General features: G+C 46.0%; 1 protein-coding gene across 1 annotated transcript; it reads right to left on the bottom strand.

Moving 5' to 3' along the window:
* Positions 1 to 4,969: 4,969 nt before the first annotated feature.
* Positions 4,970 to 19,076, bottom strand: TTC34 (tetratricopeptide repeat domain 34). The gene is made up of 7 exons (XM_064730902.1): positions 17,476 to 19,076; positions 17,211 to 17,436; positions 15,418 to 15,610; positions 13,855 to 14,021; positions 13,159 to 13,423; positions 12,129 to 12,343; positions 4,970 to 6,622 (listed from the first exon to the last, which is right to left on the bottom strand). Exons 1-7 carry the CDS (start codon positions 19,074 to 19,076, stop codon positions 6,104 to 6,106), a joined length of 3,186 nt encoding a protein of 1,061 aa, XP_064586972.1. The 3' UTR covers positions 4,970 to 6,103.
* Positions 19,077 to 20,923: the final 1,847 nt, after the last annotated feature.

Here is a 20,923-nt window from a genome sequence, read left to right on the forward strand (position 1 = left end):
CAGAAAGAAATTTTATTTCTTTTATTCACGTTCCCAGCGCTCTCCCCAGGAATGGTCTTTGCACAGCGTTGTGCCCAAATCTCCCTCTCTCCCCTCACTCACACGCAGGTGGCTCCCAGTGCCCAATGAATTAAATGCTCTGAGTCTTCTCAGGGATTTAACCCCTTCCAACAGGTCTGAAACCACTTGGTTTGAGGTCTAGACTGGAAATTAGGAAATTATCCCTGTGTAGCAGGGCTGCCTTTAAGAGGACAAGGTGATTTCCTGGCTTCTCAGCATTTGGAGAATTCCCTTTATTCCAGTAATTAATTCTTAGGAACGTTCTCTTTTTCCATGAGGTACTTTACCATTTTCCCTCAAGATGTTTTTCAAGACTTCTGGAATGCAGGTGTCTCATTTTCACACCCAATTTCAGTATTGTCATTATTTCAGTATTGTAATTATTTCAGAATTGCAATTATATTCTTAATAAAAAAACCACTTCAAAATTACATGCACATGACTTGAAAGGTATAAAGGTATTTTTTGCCTTGTTTTTCTGTATAAGAAGACAGATTCCAAACAAACCAAATCTCAGATATTTTACCTTAAATTATTTTCAGTTACAGAGCACATGCAAGTTTCAGAGGTTTTTTCCTCAAGATGTTTTTCAAGACTTCTAGAATGCAGGTGTCTCATTTTCACACCCAATTTCAGTATTGTAATTATTTCAGTATTGCAATTATATTCTAAATGAAAAAAACACTTCAAAATTCCATGTACCTAACTAGAAAGGCATAAAGGTATTTTTTTTTTGCCTTGTTTTGCTGTATAGGAAGACAGATTCCAAACAAAATAAACCTCAGATATTGTACCTTAAATTATTTTCAGTTAACAGAGCACACGCAAGTTTCAGCTGTTTCATTAAATGTACTGCTTTTAAAAATGGAAAGGAGATAATTCCTGTTTTCAAGGGGCTGGGGCTGGGGACAGGGACAGGGGACAGGGACAAGGTGCAGCTTTTTGACAATAATAGAAAATGTACAAATAATGTCATCTTCAAAGCACCATGTACCCAGAACGAAGAGGTACTGACAGGCATCTGAAAGAGAGAATTATCCCCATTTTACAGATGAAAGGGAGTCACACAGAGAATCAAAGTCAGCATTAGATTAATAGACATTGATGCCAGAGGAGCTATTATGTCTTGTCTGGCATCTGGCAGAACAGAGCAGAGAATTTCACACAGATTGCTCCATTAAATCCCTAATCTCTGTTTGGGCTGAGGAAAGACCTCCAGAGCTGCCACAAAGACACTGCACCATCTTCAAGTGAGTTACTTGTGGGGCACTACTGGAACTTCACATCCTATCCCAGTAGGAGTTTATTTAATTTCCTGCTGCCTCAGCTAATTTTCTTTGAATTACATTTTTAAGAGCCTCCCCCCTCCATATCACCTGAAATCTCCTTTGCATTTGTGCTCCCTCAGGGTGATTATTGAGTTATTTTCATGTGGGAGATGAGGGCTAAAAGGATGTTGGAGTGGGAGAAGTTTAATCTTGATTTAATCTTGATAAAAGAATTATTTTTTTTTCCAGTGAGAATAATCAATCACTGGAAGAGACACCCCAGGGACATGATAAGGTCCAGCTCACTGGAAGTTTATAATATTTCCCAGGCTGGGCAGGGTGATGGATAATCTTATCCAGGACCCCTTTCCCACTGAGCTTGGCTCACATGACATTTTGGTGTCCTTTCCAACCTGAGCTGTTCCATGACTGTGTAAAAGTTTTTGTACATAGGAAAACTGGTGAAAATGTGTGTTTAAAAGTTGTGTTGGATCAGGTCCTGGGCCCCAAATCCAGCACCAGCCAGAGGGAATATTCCCAGTTTTCCTGCTGAGAATGGTTTGGATCTTCCCAAATGACACAGCCTATTCTGAACTGTCACTTCCATGGCATTTTCCTTTACATCTGTGCTTGATGTGTGATTATCCTGCAGTTCATCAGGCAGGTTTATTAGGAGTCTTAATTGGATTGCATTAGCTGGCATTTAAGGCATCCAAGCCGTTTGAGAATGCAATCAATTAAAACATCCAAGCACATTAATGCTGTGGACACAGGGCAATTTCTGTAGATGGCTAATTAATTACCTGCTTACTTCAGGAAGCTGATCAAGAATGGCCAAATGATGCACGAGAAGAAAAGAAACAACATTGCAGAAAATCCTCTTGGCAAGGCTGCAAAAATTAGCACAAGGCAAGGTATAATTGTTCCCATTGTTCAAATCTGCAGTGGGAGAACAAACCCTACACCGTGACAGGCACTCAGAGGTGTTCCCAATAATTTCAGATTTGAAATTTGTGACTTGCAGAGAACAGATGGAGCACATTACCAGTGCTGGAATGTCTTCTAACAGCACATCTGAGCTTTCCAAGCAATCAAGAAGCTCTCTGAGGTGGTCATTTCAAGTAGGGAAATGCTAATCCCTGTCAGTTTTCCATTTCATCCACTACTGATCTGGATCTGAGCCTGGGGCCCTGTGGGGACTCCAGGTCCCTCACTCTGGGTTACCCCAAGGAGGTTTCTGGTGTGGCAGCACCCACCTGGAGATGAGAGCACAAATGAGGGGGATAACAGAATGCAAACCAGGGTGGAATGGAATCATTAACATCCTCCTGCTCCCTCCTACAATCCCCCCCTGGCCTTACAGCTAAATTTTCTCATTTACTGATGCAGTTCAGGAATGAGGCATGCAAACTGATTATGAGCTACTGCTCTTAATTTTCTTTAGAGTCCAGCGGGAAATTCTTCTTCTTGTTTATTCTCTGCAACTCCTGACTCTTTGGGGCTGTGTAGGGGACACAGAAACACAGAAATGATCAGGTTGGCTGGTGACACACCTTAACCACATCTGCTCTGGCACAGAACGTGTCCCCAGCGGCTCTCAGGGACACAAGGGAGCCTTGCCAAGGTTTCCAGGAGGTTTTGGCCATACATGTTGCGCCCAAGGCAGACTTTGGAAGTGAATTAATTGGAAATTACCTGGTTGCACACGTTCGAGGTGAAGGTTCCACACCTGTATTGAGGTGTGGCACCCAGAGGGTCAGTGGCACCAGGCTGTGACTTCAGGGAGGGCCAGGACAGGAGCTGTTTTCTCACTTTTCTCAATTGCTGGTTCATTAGTGAGGCATTAAAACAGCATCACTCTGATCATGAGTGGTTTCCACTCTCTGCTGACATCTTTGGGACTGGCTCATGTTCTCCAGCCTCCCATTTGGGGTGGAAATTTGTTCCCCACCCATTCTCAAACATCCTCAGCTGCTGAGAACTACAACCAGCAATACCAGGAATCCCAGCAATATCAGCAATACCAGCAATACCAGCAATACCAGCAATTTCAGCAATATCAGCAACATCAGGAATATCAACTGTTTGTTTTCTGCCCTTCAGGCACCTCTGGGAGCCAAGAAACCACTGCTCCAGTGCTCAGGATTGTGTGTACACACCTGTGGGCAGGTGCAGTCTCTGAAAAAGTCATTCCTGATATGGAAAAGTCATTCCTGAAATGCACAGCAGGAGCAGGAGGGGGAGGAATCTCCTGAATCCCCCAGCTTTGGATTCTAAACAATGACCTGCTTTTCTTAAGGTGCCACTGAGTAATGGCTGAGAGAAGCAGCAGATCCCAGCCCAGATCAGCGTGGCTGAAATCCAAGGGAAGCAGCCAAGGCTCCCAAGGCAGGCTGCAGTGCCAGAGATCATTTCATGTACCACATCCAATTTCTGGTGGCAGCAGCTCCTCGGAGCCCTGGCAAATTGGAAACTGCTGGATGCAGCAGCAGCAGCAGAATGATAACAGTTTATCTTCTGCAGGGGCATGATGGTGAGAGAAATGGCTTTTAGATTAGCTGTCATTAGAGTGGAACATCTGCCCCTGCAAGCCAAGGGGACTGTCCTCACTTGGGCACAAGGAGACTCATTAAATTCCTGGGTTTGCATGGCTCTGGGCCAGAACCACACTTCCACCAGCTCTGGAGCTGGGAAGGACAATGACCTGGGCTCAAAGGCAGGAAAAAGAATTCCCTGGAGATGTGTCAGCTTCCAGAGCAGCTGCAGAAGTTGGTTCCTGTGTTTGGGTTCCCTCAGTACCTGGGAGTGCACAGCGAAGTGAAATAGGAAATATTAATGGGAGTGATGGGGTTTGAAAGGAAATGAAACCTTCTGAGATCACAAAAGCTCAAAGTTTAGCTCTGCCTGAACCCTGAGGAAAAGCTTCCAGTGGAATAGTTAATTCCAAACACTTTGCCATCATTTCTAAGCTGTTCTTTGCCTGCTGGACTGCAGAGCACTGAGGTCAGGAAACTTCCCTTGTCTAACTCTGTTTGTGATGCAAATATTCTCACATCTGATTTTCCTTTCACATGCTTTGAAGGAATGTTGAATATTTCAGAGGGCAGGCCTGGCAGGGTGCTGTTTGTGCAGGAACATTCTCAACCATGATTTCACATTTCAGCATTCATTACCTGGTGATGATGTGCAACACAGTTAGCAGAATATTTTGAAGAAATAAAATTTATGGAAAGCAAGGAAATAGTTGGTAGTGTCTGTACAGAGCTCAGAGCTGAATATACTACAGATATTTAAGCTGTAATTAATTAATGACTTCAAGCTGAATTACAAACAGGTATCCAGTTTCATCTTTTATTGGGCTGCATTTTCTTCTTGATTACATTAATCTTGATTAATATAAATATATTTGAATTCTTCACAGCTGTGTGACATTTCCAGCAGAATTCCTTGAGGATATATCCTCAGCTTGCAAATGAAGCCAACAGTTGTTTAAGGATATAATTTCATGCTTGGAAAGAAGCTCTCCCACATCATCTTGATGCCCATTATGGGGGAAAAGCCTCATCGGTGTCACAAGGATTAAAATGGAATTTGAAGGGTAGGAAGCTCAGTCTTACCTGTGCTCTTAGGGCAGAGAAAAGGAGCATGCAAAGAGGAAAAGGTGGAAGGTTCCAGGCTGTGCCATTGCTGTGGGCTGATCCCAAGGCTGCTGAAGGAAGTTCCACCCTGGACTGGTGCCTTTGAGACAACAGCACAGCAAAAAAGAGAATGCTTCCTCTTCCCTTTCATCCTAATCAAAGCAGCAGGGCACTCCTCAGCATTGCTTTCATCTTTGTTTTCAGCAGCAGATTCTGTTTTTCTCCATGGTTGTGCTACTACACTCCAAAAACTTTGGGACAACTCCTTTGGAGACAAAACAAAGGAGGGAGCTGCTGCTCTGGGCCCCACCTGGGTCCTTTCTGCTTCTGTTTGTGTTATTTCACTGTCCCTGGGCCAGCAGAACAGTTTATTTGGGATTTCTGCTGCCCCATCCCTGATATTGGTGCTGATCCTGACAAATCCACTGCATTCCCACCAGGGCAGATCCTTCATCCAAGAGTGGGGCAGGAGAAGGGTTTAACACACTCCTTCAAATTCCATTTTAACCCTAGTGACACTGATGAGGCTTTTCCCCCATAATGGGCATCAAGAAGCTGTGGGAGGGCTTCTTTCCAAGCATGAAATGATGCCTTTAAATAACTGTTGGCTCCATTTGCAAGCTGAAAAATAAAATTGGATCAATTTCCTTCCAGTAGAAACCAACAAAAAGAGCCTTCACAAACACCTTACAGGAGTTATTTTGACTGATCCTTTTGACTGGCCATAAAAATAAAGCAAATTGATGGAACAGTAAGTGTTAAAGCTCATAAAATGCTAGCTTAGGAAATACATGATTATTATTCATGGGCTGCAAGTGATTGGAATGTTTTCCTTCTGTAGAACTGGAACCCCTCTGTTAGAATTTGTTGTTTAACCAGAAAAAAAGGCTTTTTTTCACAATGGGGAATTTACATAATCCACAATAATTTTAAGGAATCCTGAATGCTGCAATTTGCTTTTTTTCCTCATTGCTCTCTTGGTCAGTTTTGTTTTGCTGCCTTAAACTTTCTACTCCAGGTCCAGTGTCTGTTGCATATTTATCATCAGCTTCTCATCTTTCTTATCTTCCTCATCTTTCCTTCATTCTTGCAGCCTCCCAGAAAGCAATCAGACTGGAAAATCCCCAAAGAGAGCAATCAATGTATGCTGCAGCTCGATGCCTCCCTTTTCAGTCTTGCTTTCAGCTTCTGGAGCTCAGAACTTTTATCAATTTTAAGCCCATAGTCCGTGATTTTCCAGGCCTCTTCATAACGCTGCTTCTCAAAGTTATACTGTGCAATTTTGTGAAAAGTTTGGGTTAAAGATTCCCTGCCAGGGCACTCAGTGATGGTGCCCAGGGCCAGGGGCTCGTCCAGCTGCAGGGCTTGCATGTAGTGCTGCACTGCTGCCTCCTCCTGAGCCAGGGCCAGCAGCAGGAAGCCCTGGCAGCAGTGATCCCCAGCCTGGGTTTTTGGGCTGTTAGAGCCATGCCCTTGGATCACTTTCTCCATGTCTTTCAGAGCTTTTTCGTATTTTTTCAGGTGCATCAGGCAGGCAGCTCTGTGCCTCAGGTACCTGGGGTTGGCCCTGCTGGCCAGCACAGCCAGGCTGTGGTAGCCCAGAGCCTGCTGGTGGTTGTGGCCTCTCATCAGCACCTTCCCTTCCTGGGCTGCTGCCTGTGGGGACAGAGGAATCCACGTTAGTTAACAAAAATACCCTGATTTTTAAAGATTTTCGAAGCTTTCTGATGTTTACGAACTTTCTCACGCACTTTTTGTAAATAACTTCTTGTTTTGCATTCTTTTATGGAAGAAAAAAATTTGGATAGATTGTTAGTTTGTCCAGTGCCATTGGAGAGGTGGCACTGTCACCTTCCAATCCACTGTCACTTTTAAAAAACTATAAATGTTGAGTCAAAACATAAACTTCCCTTTTTTCACCTTGAGAGCATCAGTGTGTGCACTCGTGTTGTTTTGTATCCTATAGTGACATAAGGGCAAAAAAATTAGGGAGGAAAAATAAATCTAATCTGGACTGGTCATACACACAGGCACTAACAAATGTTAGTTGTTTTATCAAATGTTGGAATTGCATCTAGCTGGAGAAATAATAATTTTTGCATACAGATAAGAGTCCAGCTGCTCCCTGCATGTGGCCTTGGGGAAGCATTTTTGTCATCAGCCTCATTGCAGGTGAGCTGGAAGGGCAGGAAAATCCTCAGAGTGCATTCCAGGGCAATTGGAGTCCAACTTGTCATTAAAATTTTGATTTTGGCTTCCAGACTGAAATAATTCAGGTGCCACCTGGAAAGGGCCATGAGTGGATCCCTGGATTGGGTCTCTGTGTCCCTTTTTTCCATCTATTCAATTTTAAGATATGACCAAGGCAAATCTTATGATATGAACAAGATATAAAAGTCTTGGCTCACTGGGAACTTGCTGTTATCTCAGGAGCTTCTGAAGTCTTTTGTTTCTGCACAGAATTTCTTCTGAATTTGTTTAAATTCCTTAGGAATGATGGACAAAAAGGTGCCTGGACCAACATCTCCAGGTGCTGTCCCACAAATGCAAGAGGTAAAAATGAAATTTTTGTCTCTACTGGAGCTTACCTAAGATGTAGAAAAAACCAAAAAGGCCAACTGGTGGCTTTGCTAATTGTTAATCTTGAGTACAATTTGAACTCTCTGCCCTCATCTGAAGGGAAAAACAACAACAAGAAAATAGAGAAGGCTGAAAAAGCCTCATAATTTTTAGGTTCATGGAGGTCAATGAAGAAAAGTCCATTAGAAGTATTTGCCTGAAATGGATTTCTCATTATTCCCCTTTATTGGTAATAAATAAAGCTTTTAATGTGCTGCAGCAGAGAGAATATTCAGGTTATAAACAAGGCTGCCATCAGCAGCTGAGGGCTTACAATAGGCTGGGCCAAACAAGGCTCAAGCAAAAGATAAATATTTCCATCCTCTTCATTTCAGGGGTAATTCCTGCTTGTTGATGCAGAAATCCAGCCAGCCCAGCCACTATTTTAGTAGCCACACCTGAGAGCCAGGTCAGGTCCTTCAGTCTCTTTGTGTTCCCTTTTTATTTTACCTGACTGAGGTTGGGATTGATTTCTGTCTGCCAGGACTGAGAACAGGTTCTGCAGGACAGGGATCAATACTGCAGGGCAAGTCCCCGCACCTCATCTGAGAGCAGTGGCATGAAAATATTTAGCCTGTCCTCATGGTTTAGGAGGAATTCTGCCCCAATTATTTCATTATAATGCACTATATATATATATATATTTGCTATTTTTATATATAGCAATATATATATCTATATAATATATATTGCTAAATAAATATCATATATATATATATAAATATAAAAATATATTAAATATATGCATATTGCTATTTTTCTTGATAAATATATATGACATATATTTTCTTGATAAGTAAATATGACCTAATCATATTTATTAAGGAGTCTCTCAGCTTCCACACTGAGAAATAGCAATAGGACTTCTCCCCAAATAGTGTCAACCCCTGGCTTTAACAATTCTGGCCATAAATTTTCATCTCAGATGTCTTTGTACATTTAAAGAGCAGCACATCTGCTTTGTCCTTTGAAATGTTTTTAAGACAATTCCTCAGTGTCCCCTCAGTGGCAGGAATTTAAGGGATCAAGGTGGAATTGCAGCTGCCTGAGGAGCATCTTGGCAAGAGAAGGTGTTGTTTTTTTCCCCCCTAGAAATTCCAGAGTTCTGGATCACATTGTTCCAAGGAACTCAGTGCAGTTCCTCAAGATAGCTTTGTGTTTGTGTAGTTAAATTGTCATTTTCAGCCTCTAAAGGCGCATTTGTTGTCTCAGAGGCAGAAGAAAACACAATGGCTGTTGTTGTGCTGAATGCTGAATCTGATGTCGGAGGTTTTCATGCTCTAACCTGGGGCATTTGGGGTTATTGCACCACAATATTGCATTTATTCACTGAGCAATATTTCAATGTTGCATTTTTTCACATTTCCCTGAGAGTCCTCACATCCAGCCATGAGATTCTGCCTTTCCTGCCATGCTTGGAGGAAAAAATCCCATCTGAAAATCAAGGATTCCCTTTCACCCTTGCAGATGGAGCAAGGTTGGGCAGCTGGATTCTGGATTCTCTTTTGAGAATCTCTGCCTGATTTAAGGGACCTGAGCTGGGGTGTTTTTGGGGTGTAACAGGGAAGGATTAATCAGCAGCTTGCATATTATCTCCTAATAGAGATAAAGATGAAAACCAGGCTGAGGGAGAGAAGGCAAGGGAAGGCAGAAGGGGATGGCATGGCTGAGTTCAGCTGCTCCCTGCACGTGGCCTTGGAGGAGCATTTTTGTCATCAGCCTCATTGCAGGTGAGCTGGAAGGGCAGGAAAATCCTCAGAGTGCATTCCAGGGGAACTGGAGTCCAACTTGTCACTAAAAGTTTGATTTTGGCTTCCAGACTGAAATAATTCAGATGCCACCTGGAAAGGGCAATGAGTGGATCCCTGGAATGGGTCTCTGTGTCCCTTTTTTCCATCTATTCACCTCACTGAGTGTAAAGCACTGAACACACCCATGTTTTTGTGGCATTTTTGGTTCCAGTCCCTAGGGACCAATCTTATGACGTGACCAAGGCTTAATTCCTTAGAAAGAAAAAGAGTGAGGAGCTTACTGGGCATGGAATGATGGCCAAGGGTCATTCCCTGAGCAGTAAATCCCAGCAGATGGAATGATGAACTCTGAGCTTTGGCAGAGCGTTGGGTGCTTCCAGAGGAGTTTGGAGCAAATCTTTCCTTCTCCACCTGCACATGCCATGAAGGACATGTAGAATGGCAACTTCACCTAATTCTGGCACAGTCCTTGTAGTTTTGGAGACTTTTTTTGTAGGAATGTGGATCTCCACAGCATCCCAGGATCTGTGTGAGGGGTTGGGAATCAGTCGTGCATTTACCCCTGACTTAGGAGAGCCAAGGGTTGAAGCTGCACGAGCAGCAAAGCAAACTCCCTTCCTCTGACCTTTTGCAGCTTGATAAATCTTTCAGATTCCTGCTCCCATGGGGCTGTCCCAGTTGTTTACAAATTTCTCAGCATGGGACCCCTTTCGCTATAAATAATGGGAGAATTTTATGGCTTTGTTTTCCATGAAACAAGAAAGAGTACATCAAGGAGCTCTCTCCTTCCTCCACCCTTTCCTATTCAGCTTATGGAGAACTATTTTTAGCTCTTCAGACCTGGCTCCAGGGTAATGATGACACGTTTTTAAAATGCCTGTAATTCCAAATTCTCAAAAAAAACCAATGTGGCAGAAATGCTTTTGTGCTGGGGTGCTGAGACTGGGTGTGCACTCTGAACTCTTCTCCTACCTGGGAAATTCAGGAGCAGAGCAAACTCCAAGCATAGAAACCCTGGCAAAGTCAGGCCATCATTGGGAATTTTAGCATTAATTCTCCATGAAAGCTTTTAAAACTTTCCTTTTATTGAGATCTTTCTTTCACAAACCAGAATAACCTGACAGGCAAAAGGAAGTGCTGCTGGGAAATCCTTTGAGACACTGGGCAGGTGGATGAAACAATTCCTTCCACACCCCAGAGAGCACACACTCATCCCCTGGTCACAAAATACATCTAAAAATCCCCAGGTGCTTGAGTTCAAACATTTAAAAGCATGAGATGAAAGGGAGCAATGTTTTCTTTTTGAACTCCCAACCCTGGTATTGGGCTCCAGTTTTGAAATCAGCCTGGTCAAACCTCTTGTCTCAATCTCTCATGATAAACAAGCCACAGTGAGGGGTTTTATTTCAGACACAGCTGCCAAAAAGAGACAGAAATAAGTTTCTCTCCCACTTTAAAGGCTTCACTCACCTGTGGCACCAGTGAGTTCTCACTTGCCAGAGCAGTATAAATGATAAAAATATTAGTTTGATTTTTTGTTTTCATTTTTCTTTTCTTCCTGACAGCAAAGAACATTCCTCCTGTGTTCCTCAGAAGGGAAGCAGCATGGATGGACTGGGCTGTGAGACCCCCACAGAAGGAGTGATGTGAAGCAGGGGAAATTCAGCTCTAAAATGTGTCTTCATTTACAGACACCTCCTTAGGGCCTCCCTAGTCACAGCCTCAGTTGTTCCTTTATCAACTTTCTAAAGTGGAAGATTGCAAATTGCCTCTGAAATCTTCCAACTCTTCCCCCTAAGACTGAACTTTTTACATTATTTAGAAGAGAGGGGCTCTTTTCTCTGTAATGGGCCATGTCTGGGGACTGGTAAATTAATACTTGTTTACTTATATCCTCCTGCTGTTCTGTTCAAATACATTCCAAGGGCTCCTCTTGCTGCATTAAGGATATCAGCATGTTGTTTGTTTTATAACCTGGGAGAGAGCATAACAATATAGCTTCTCACCAGGGTGCACACCAGCAACAAATTGAATAAAAGGAAGCAAACTGATTCTCAGAACGCAGAGCTTCTGGGTAATCAGAATTGCAGATGCTTGGCTGAGTGTTAAAACTCTTCACCATCAATCTGACCTTCTCTTGTCTTGTTATTGAGGATACTTTCTGGGTGTACTTTGGGGGAGAAACAGGAAAAAATGGTGAGTAATAAATACTTGGGGGGGATCAGAGGTTTGTGGCATTGTTGTGTCAGTTTTAGCTAAGAAAACCAGCCTCAAAACCTTTAATTTTGTAAAAATGAGATCATATTAGAAATCCTAAATGTTGCACAAGAGAAGGATGGAAGCATTTAATGTCACTGAATTTAAATATTTAGCTCTTTTCACCATGAAAATGAACAAAACATGAATCCCCCTTCACCAGGAGCCATCCATGTCCCCCAGAGTACAACAATCAGCAATGATCTGTTAAATCCCTGCCTGCCGCCCTCACACCCCCTGAATTTCAGTGTGGGCATCACCAGCTCTTGTGCCAAGGAGACCAAAAAGGAATCCTAATTTCTCAGATGTGGCAATGATGGATGATCAGAGACTGATCAGGGTCACTGCAGTGGAAGAATTTTGGCTCCAACTCCCTGACCTGGCAGGAGGAAAAGCCAATTTGTGCCCTGTCCATCTGCTGAAACTCCCCACACACATCTCAAAGTAGGGAGCAATCCCTGCAAAATCCCAGTTTTGCTTCCCAATTCTTTCCCCACTGAATCCACAGATGTGGGACCAAACTAAAAGGGCTGTACCTGAGCGAGATGCTGCTGTTTCTTGGTGTCTACAAAGTTCAGGAGAAAGGCCAAGTCCTTCTCATCTCTCCTGGCCAGGGCACTGAGCGGGGCAGCTGCTCCTGCCACGTTCCTGCCCTGCAGCTGCAGCACAGCCAGGCGAGCCCTGGCTGTGTCCTCAGCAGGACAGTGGCCAAAGGCTTCCTGCAGGTGCTTGAGGGCCTCCTGGTGCCTTCCTGTTGGGGAACATCAGCACAAACTCCATTATCTATCCCATGGGGAGAAAAGTACCCAAAAACCACAGTGAGGCAGGGGTCCGGCAGCCAGTCCATGTCTAAAGGTGTTAATTTTGTCATATCCTGTTGGAATTCAGCCCAAGATGCCTGTGGTTTTGATTATGACCTCATATGAGGATCTGCAAGCAATGAATGTCTAAGTAGAATAATAATCAGTTTGTCACAGGGTGGAAAATAGATTTTTTTTGGGTTTTTAGAATGAGGGTTCAGGAGGCAAGATGGAGGGATCTGGGTGTGTCCAGCCTTTCTCCTTCTTGGCTTCCATCTTCTGCTGTGATGGTGGCACTTTTGGGTTGGTTTAGAGTAGAAGCTCAGTGTCTGACATAGGTGATAGGTATTGGGAAGGAATTGTAAATACTGTACATGTAGTTTTTAGTATAAAAGATAACACCAGTGTGCCTCTGTCTGTCCTGCTGAGCGGACCTTGGCAGGACAGGAGAAAGAATTTTATAGATAAGAAGATAAATGACCTTGAGAACGAGAACTGAAGAGTTCTGACTCCTTCTTTGACCACCAGGCTGGGAAAAGAGACTTTCTGACGCATCTCAGGGTCACTCTGAGCAGTTAAAATCCCAAGAATACCCTGTCCCAAAATGTTTTCAAACTTCTCCATCCAGCACCATGGAGCATTGTCCAGCACCATCCACCATTATCCAGCACCATCCAGAACCATCCAGCAACACCCCTGACATTTCATATTCACTTCTCTCCATTTTCTGCTCCCTCACCAGCAGTGCTGAAGGACTGGGACTCACCATTTGCCATCAGAACATCAGTGTAGAAGATGTGATGTTGTGCAGCCCTGCAGACTTTGGTCAGGGCTTTTGCCATCGTGAGAAGGTCCCTGAGGGTTTCTCCTGGGACATCTTTGGTGGCCATGAGCTCGCTGAGAGTGGCCCTGCCATGCTGGAGGAGCCACCCAGTGACCAAGCCTTGGGCTTCAGGCTTCAAGGAGAGGATTGCTGGGATCACTGCTCCTGCCTCCACCTTCAGTGCTGAGACCAGATCTTGCACTGCCTCCTGTGCAAAAACAACAGTAAGGAAAGAAATGGAAGCAATAATTAAGTATTGATCATTTGTTCTTTCAGCTGCTTTCTGTTCTCTGCTGAACCATGGAAAAACTTTGCTCTTCCCTGTCCTGGTGCTGCAATTTTTCCATTTGCAAAGCTGACAGGAGGTCATAAAGGCAGGTTTGAATCAGTGTTTGCAAAGTGCTTTAAACTCCTTGTGTTATCATAGAAAATCATGACCAAGTTTTAGCCCTACTCTCCCCAGGTTTGGGAAAGAAAATCAGTAAAGCCAGATGAGCTGTTCATACACCCAGCCAAACCCAGAGCATTTCACTGCCCAAATTCTGTGAGAAACTCTTGATTCCAGCGATTCCACAACAAACTCTGTGATTTACACTCCTATTGCTCAGAAAAACCAGCAAAGCCCCACATGGACAGTACCTTCTGCTGCTTCAGAGCCAGGTGAACAAACCCTCGGCCGCTCAGAGCTTGCACATTGCTGGGATCCTCCTTCAGGACAGCATTAAAATCAAAAATTGCAGTTTTCATCTGCCCAAGGCGCCCGTAGCATCGAGCCCTGGTGAGGAGGCAATCCTCAGCATAACCACCTGGAGGACAGGGAGGCAGCCATGGTTACTACAAGGATACTCACAGGAAGCTCCAAAAAATCTCCACTTGGCCTGAGGAAACCTCAGGATGAATACAATGAGAGTTTGCTAAAGTGGAAGCTTCCTTTATTGTTGTTGCAAGTGGAATTCCTGCCACGTGTTGAAAGGAAGGGAGAATCTGTGTCAGGTTGGAGTGGGAGCAGCAGGAATGAGAGGAGAAAGCCCCAAGAGGGAGATCTGGGATTATTGAGAGTGGAGGCATGAAGCCATTTGGCTGTTTTTATAAAATGGGGTCAGAATCACAGAATAGTTTGGGTTGGAAGGGACCTTAAAGAGTCCCCAGCCCCCTCCCACAGGCAGGGAAGGTACACATTGTTTTGGATAAATGAGTTATCCAGATGGGACTAATTCCCTGCCAGAATTAATATGCTCTGGGATTTGTGATACTGAGCTGCTTTTTTTTTCTTTTTTTCCCCCTCTGCTATCACACAAGTGCTGCCCAAATAAACACATAGAGTTGTCAGAGAAAATCCTGGTCCCTCCATTCCCTGCCTGCAGAGCATTTCTCTGCCTGCCATCCACACATCCCTTCCTTCCAAGGCAATTTCGATAAGGATCTTAACATGCCCAGGGTTGCAATCAATAACTGTGGCATCCAATATTGGATGATAAATCATCGGTGCCACTGGAAATATGTTTTCATAGGGAGGTCAGCAAATGCAGCTGCCTGCAGGGATCAGCCAGCAGACAGGCTCCAAGCAATTCCTCTGCAGTAATGAGGCTTTTTCTCCCTCCTGATTTGCTCCAAAACTTCTGCACCAAAGGTTATTATCACTCTGGAGCTCTACCAGTTGGCTCCTCTAAAGACAATATCTATTTCTTAACAAGCATCTGTTCTAGCAGGTGGGGAGCTGATAAGCTGGAATGCACGGGCTGTGAAATGGAACCATCTCCAAGCAATTAACAGGGTTTTTATTCCATTCCCACCAGCCAGCCTCTCTTCTTCTCAGTGCTGCTGTCATAACATTTGCTCAGAGTGAAAGGCAGATTTCCACACAAACATGGTTTTACTTGGAAGAATTTCCATGTCAGCCTGGTCTCTCTCCTGAGGGAAAGCTGGGGTGGTGAAATGTGTGAGGGGCTGCACTCACTTCTTTGCACTGGGTGAAGAAGAGGGGGTGATGTTCCTGTAGGACTGAGCTAAACCCATTTAAAGGAATTTAAAATTCATTGAAATTTAAAATTTAAAAGTTTTGAAATCTAAAATTTAAAATTCCTGGCCCAGGTGAACGTGCTGTGTCAGCCCTCACCGGGGAGGTGACAGAGAACATCTGCACATCCTGTCCCACCCTGATTTGCTTAGGAACAAATCCCCACGGGCATCCTGGTGTCCTACCTGCAGCAAGGATGGCAAAGGACAGGTGGGCAATGGCCTCTCTGATGGCAGCAGCCTCCTGTTTGCCCTTCAGGATGGCCAGGGCTCGCCAGCGGCAGTGGCTCTGCAGCAGCTTTCTGTCCTCGTCCTGGAAAATGTCCAGCACTGGCAGGAGGCAGGAGGAGTCTCCAATTCTGATCAGCCTCCTCAGCAGCTTAAGGATGGGAGAGGAAAAGGCAGCAGAGAAAGAGTTGAATGGGGTGTGAGGTTGTGTGTGAGAGATTTGTGTCCTTCCCCAGCTTTCCCCACTTCTCCCTGGGGCTTCAGCCAGCCCAGGATCACAAATCTCCCTGATTTATCTCCTCAGACAGCCCTGCTGTGAATGCAGGAGAAAACAGGAATTATCTTTTCTTACCACCACTGCAGCTGTGGAAATAATTCTGGGCAAATATCTGGTGCTGCTTGCTTTGTTTTGAGCAGCATCCACATTGGCAGTGGAGTGTTCTTATAAATACAGGATGATTGCCCAAAAAAGAGAATGTTCCTGTGGAACACAAGGATTCCAGTGACCTTTTTGACTGCAAAATCAAAATCACTGGACTAATGGAAAATTAGAGAAGTGCTGTAAATTATTTTTAGTATTGTTATTGGTAATCTGGGAAAAGCATGGATTCAAACCTACAAAGTACTGTCCTGCTGGAAAAGAATCCTGTCTGACCTTTGGTATCTTTGCCTCAAAAAGCACCTTTTAAACATAATTTCCAATGACAATGAATCAAAAGATGGTTTTACAGTGCTCAGCAGAGACTGAATATTCAAATCTGAGCCAGAGAAGTCTGGACAAGAACAAAGTTATCCTGATGTACCAGACACATCCCTTGAACTCATAAATTTTTCTATTTTATTGATAGATAAAAGTGATTGGCATCTGACAGGCAGGTGGGATAAAATATTTTGAAGAGAAATTTTCAGATGTTCCATGCAGAAATTGCAGCAGAAGCTGCAGATGGAAATTCAGCTTCCAAAGAGAGCACTGTAATAAAGCCACACCCTTCATTAACAGCCATCCTAAAAGCAGCAAATTACAGCAAACTTTTATTTTTCATAGGCAGTAGTAAAGTGCTGACAACAAAACCTTTCTCCTTATGGGTTAGCAGAATTTATATGGCATTTTAAAAAGAATACAACAGTTCCCTCTGATGGCAGAACCTGGGAATTCAGCTTTGTCATCCTGGCGAGGGGAACCAACTTTGCTGGAATGGCTTTCAGGGTTTCCAGCACAATTTATCAGAAAGAAAACTGCAGACTGATATTGGAATTTCTGCATTTGTGTCTTTCTACTGCAATGCTTCATTAGGTTAATTGGGGAGGTGGCATTTGTGCCTTCTTTTCTCTAAGGGAACATTCCCAATCCCATAATTTGTCCCCAGGGACAGGATGCTCTGCCTGGTTAAAGTGCTGAGAAATGCCATTAAAAAGCACATGAGGAATGAGCTGGATTTAACTGGGACTCCTTGTGTGGCCTTTTCCAACACAAATTCCTGTGATTCTATGATTTTATGGCAATATCAGCCCTGTATTTACACCTTTAAGTTCTGCTAGAGGTTCTGCACATGGGCTCCAAGTTTCACTGTGTCACAGCTCTCTCTGCTGCTATTCAGGGAGCTCCTAACAGCAAAGGGGAAATATAAAGGGGAAATGCACCCAAACCACTGAACACAGGGATTAATCTGTAATTTAATGTGAAAAATCTGGCAAATCAGCTGTTGAGGAGGGAATGACCCCGAGGATGAGGCTTTCCAGGTGCTCCTTACCTGGTTGCCATCATACACAGAGCCCCTTTTGAGCTGCAGCAGGGCCAGCCTGGCCAGCACAGGAGCCCTCTGTGGGTTTCTGGAGAGGGCCAGGGACAGCATCTCGTGGGCTTCCTCCCCACGGCCCATCTGGTACAGGGCATCAGCACACAGGATCCGGGATGCCTCGTCAGAGCTGTCCAGCTCCACCAAGAGAGAAGCCAGCTGGAAAACCCCAGGGGCATCTCTGGAGTGGGAAAAAAAAAAAAAGCCAACAAAACAAAACACCTTCAAGGTCAGGGATGTGCACAGCTCTGTTTGATTTTTCTGAAAGGAAACTGAGCAGCCTCCTGGGTACCTCTTCTTCTGGAGCATCATCTGTCCTTCCTCCTGAAGCACCTTCAGCAGCAATCCCCTCTGGTTCCATGGCACGTAGGATTTGATGGTGAAGATGGTTTCATCCAGCTTTAGCTGGCAAGCTGTGATATAATCCAGAGCTGTCAAGTAATTGCTGCCACCAGAAATACGGATCAGCCCACGCCCACACAGGGCTTTGATGCAGCTGCTGGGGTGTGGGGACTCGTGCTCGATGACCCTCTGGAAGTCCTGCAGGGCTCCATGGTGGTCCTGGGCGTGGAGGGAGCAGAAGCCTCGCAGTGCCAGCAGGGTGTTGTGGTAAGTGCTCTGCTCTGCTGCCAGCAGCTGCTCACACATGTCCAGGGCAGTCCTGGGGTGTCCCTGCAGGAGGTGACAGTCTGCCAGCCGGACCCTGAGCTCCCGGCTGGACGCTGGGCAGATGTGCAGGAGCAGCTGGATTGCCTGGATGACAGGAGGGAGCCGCTCAGTGCCACAGGTGCCCCTGAGCTCAGCCCGAGCACGCACCGCCTCCCTGTAGGCTGCAAACCTCCCCTCCAGGGCAGCTCTGGCCTGCTCCTCGATCTTCTCAGCATCACAGGCTGAGAAAAGCTCTTCAAAGCCTTTCATTGCCCGGGCAGGGTCTGCTGCAAAGGCTGCTGCTAAATCCTGCATCATTTCCTGCGTGCATTCTCCCAGGAAGAAATACCCAGCAGCTCGTTCCAGGAGCAGAGCCAGAACGTCCTCACCTCTGAGATTCTCAGCTGAGAATCCCTCAAGGGCCTTGGTGCAAACAGCCACACACTCCTGAAACTCTCCTTTTTTTCTCAGGTGGGCTGCCCGTGCCCTGCACACCCAGGCATGCCCTGGTGCCACCGCAGCCAGGAATCTGTAGCACTCACCCAGCCATTGCTCTGAGGAGCTGCAGCTTGGGCTTTCCTCATGGCATGTGGAGAGATGATCAGAAAAAGCCTGGACAACCTGGGGCAGGTGCTCCCTTTGCCTGCTGCACACGTAGGCTGCTGCCTCAGCTTGGTGAAGCACAAAAGCTTGGATATAATCCACAATTCCTTTCCCAACCTGTGTCCCTGAGAGCACCCGTGCCAGCGCCCTCAGCAGCAGCAGCTCCATGGAGCCCCTTGGGTTACCCTCCAGCAGGAGATTGCATTTCCTCACCACCTCCTCCGAGCACCCTCGCCCCAGCAAGGCCTCCAGCTCGTACACTGAGGCCACCACATTGTTTGGGATGAGGGTGGAGAGGAAAATCGCAGCTATTCCCACGCTGAGGGACACCACGGCCAAGTTCCTGCTCTGGATTTTGGGGATCTGAGCCTTGCCTTGGCACCAGGCCTCCAAGGTGGCCACCACTCTCTCCCAGAGCGCATGGGCCATGGAGTTCACTCTCTGCACTGCTGTGGGGGCGCAGCAGCTGAAGGCAGCCAGGTAAAAAGCCGTGGCTGCTGGAAATTCCTGCAGGGAGAGGCGTTCGTCCCCTTCCCCACAGAGCAGGGCGGCGAGCTCCTCGGGGGACATGGCCGGGCCTTGGGCCTTCACCGAGCGGCGTCACGGGCTGGACATTGCCGGGGCCTGGAAAACAGAAATGAGGGGATGTGGAACAGGGTTTGAGCAAAAAATCTCGAATGAGGGGATGTGGGGCAGGGTTTGAGCAGAAAATCAGAAATGAGGGGATGTGGAGCAGGGTTTGAGCAGGAAATCAGCCATGAGGGGCTGTGGAGCAGGGTTTGCGCAAAAAGTCTCGAATGAGGTGCTGTGGAGCAGGGTTTGAGCAGAAAATCAGAAATGAGGGGCCTTGGAGTCAGAAAATCATCAATGAGGGACTGTGGAGCAGGGTTTTGACAGAAAATCAAAAATGAGGGGCTGTGGAGCTGGGTTGGAGCAGAAAATCAGAAATGAGGGTCCTTGGAGTCAGAAAATCAGCAGTGAAGGGCTGTGGAGCAGGGTTTGAGCAGAAAATCAGCAGTGAAGGGCTGTGGAGCAGGGTTTGAGCAGAAAATCAGCAATGAAGGGCTGTGGAGTAGAATTGTATCAGAGAATCAGTAATGAGGGGCTGTGGAGCTGGGTTTTAGCAGGAAATCAGTAATGAGGGGCTGTGGAGGAGAGGTTTGATAGAAAATCAGTGATGGTGGGCTGTGGAGCAGGGTTCTAGCAGAAAATCAGCCATGAGGGGCTGTGGAGCAGAGTTTCAATAGAAAATAATCAATGAGGGGCTGTGAAGCAGAGTTTTAGCAGAAAAACAGCTACGAGGTGCTGTGGAGCTGAGTTTTGACAGAAAATCATCACTGAGGGGCTGTGGACCACAGTTTTGAGAGAAAATCAGCAATGGGGGACCATGGAGCAGAATTTTAGCAGAAAATCAGGCATGAGGGGTTCTGGAACACAAGTTTTTCCATTTGGAGGGAGCAGCTTTTCAAATGCCAGATGCCAGCAAGCCCAGGCGCTGTGAAAAGCCAGGGTTTGGTCACTGCCAGGTTTCTGGGGGAGTAAAGCCACGAGGAGAAACATCACAGAGGTTCACAGAGAAAGCACCCACCCCCCTTGGTCAGCATTCCCTGCCCATGAATGAGGCTGGGACAACCATTCGATAAATTTTTAATCATCAATGTCGCCGCTGGTGGGGATACGGAGGAGACAGAGCCACATGAGCCACATGAGACAGAGCCTCGATGCTTCACCCACCCCTTACCTTTTCTCTTGACCTGGAGGAAGGAGGATAAAATCGGTTTTTTTCCACCCAGCAGACAGGACGAGGCTCCTGCCCCTCATCCCGCACACCTGAGCCCAACACTGCCGATACCTGAGAGGGGACGAGACGGGGCTGGGACAGGAGGGATGGAGGAAAGGAAGGAGAAAGGAGGGAGGGAGAACAGGGCAGGAGCTGTGTTGCCTGGAGACAGCAAACACTGCCCGGTCCCCGTGTCCTGCGGGGCGGGGACGGGAACCCAGCCAGGGCTTCTCCCTCCTTATCCCGAGGGACTGGCAGGGATGCTCAGGGCATGGCCAGGGCATGATCCCCCTCATCTGACAGAAATGATGCCCCTCACCTCGGGGAAAGAATCTCCACTGCCTTGGGGAAAGGATCCCGCTCACCTCAGGGAAAGGATTCCACCCACATTTGGGATAGGACCCTCCTCACTTTGGGGAAAGGATTCCACTCACCTTTGGGACAGGATCCCCATCACTTTTGGGAAAGGATCCTCCTCATCTGGGAGAAAGGATCCCCATCACCTTGGGGAAAGGAACCTCCTCGCTTTGGGGAAAGGATTCCACTCACTTTAGGGAAAGGGTTCTCCTCATCTTGGAGAAAGGATTCTCATCACTTTTGGGAAAGGATCCTCCTCACCTTGGGGAAAGAATCCCCA

This window comes from Zonotrichia leucophrys, chromosome 21 (genome assembly GCF_028769735.1).
Source record: "Zonotrichia leucophrys gambelii isolate GWCS_2022_RI chromosome 21, RI_Zleu_2.0, whole genome shotgun sequence".
Classification (NCBI taxonomy): domain Eukaryota; kingdom Metazoa; phylum Chordata; class Aves; order Passeriformes; family Passerellidae; genus Zonotrichia; species Zonotrichia leucophrys.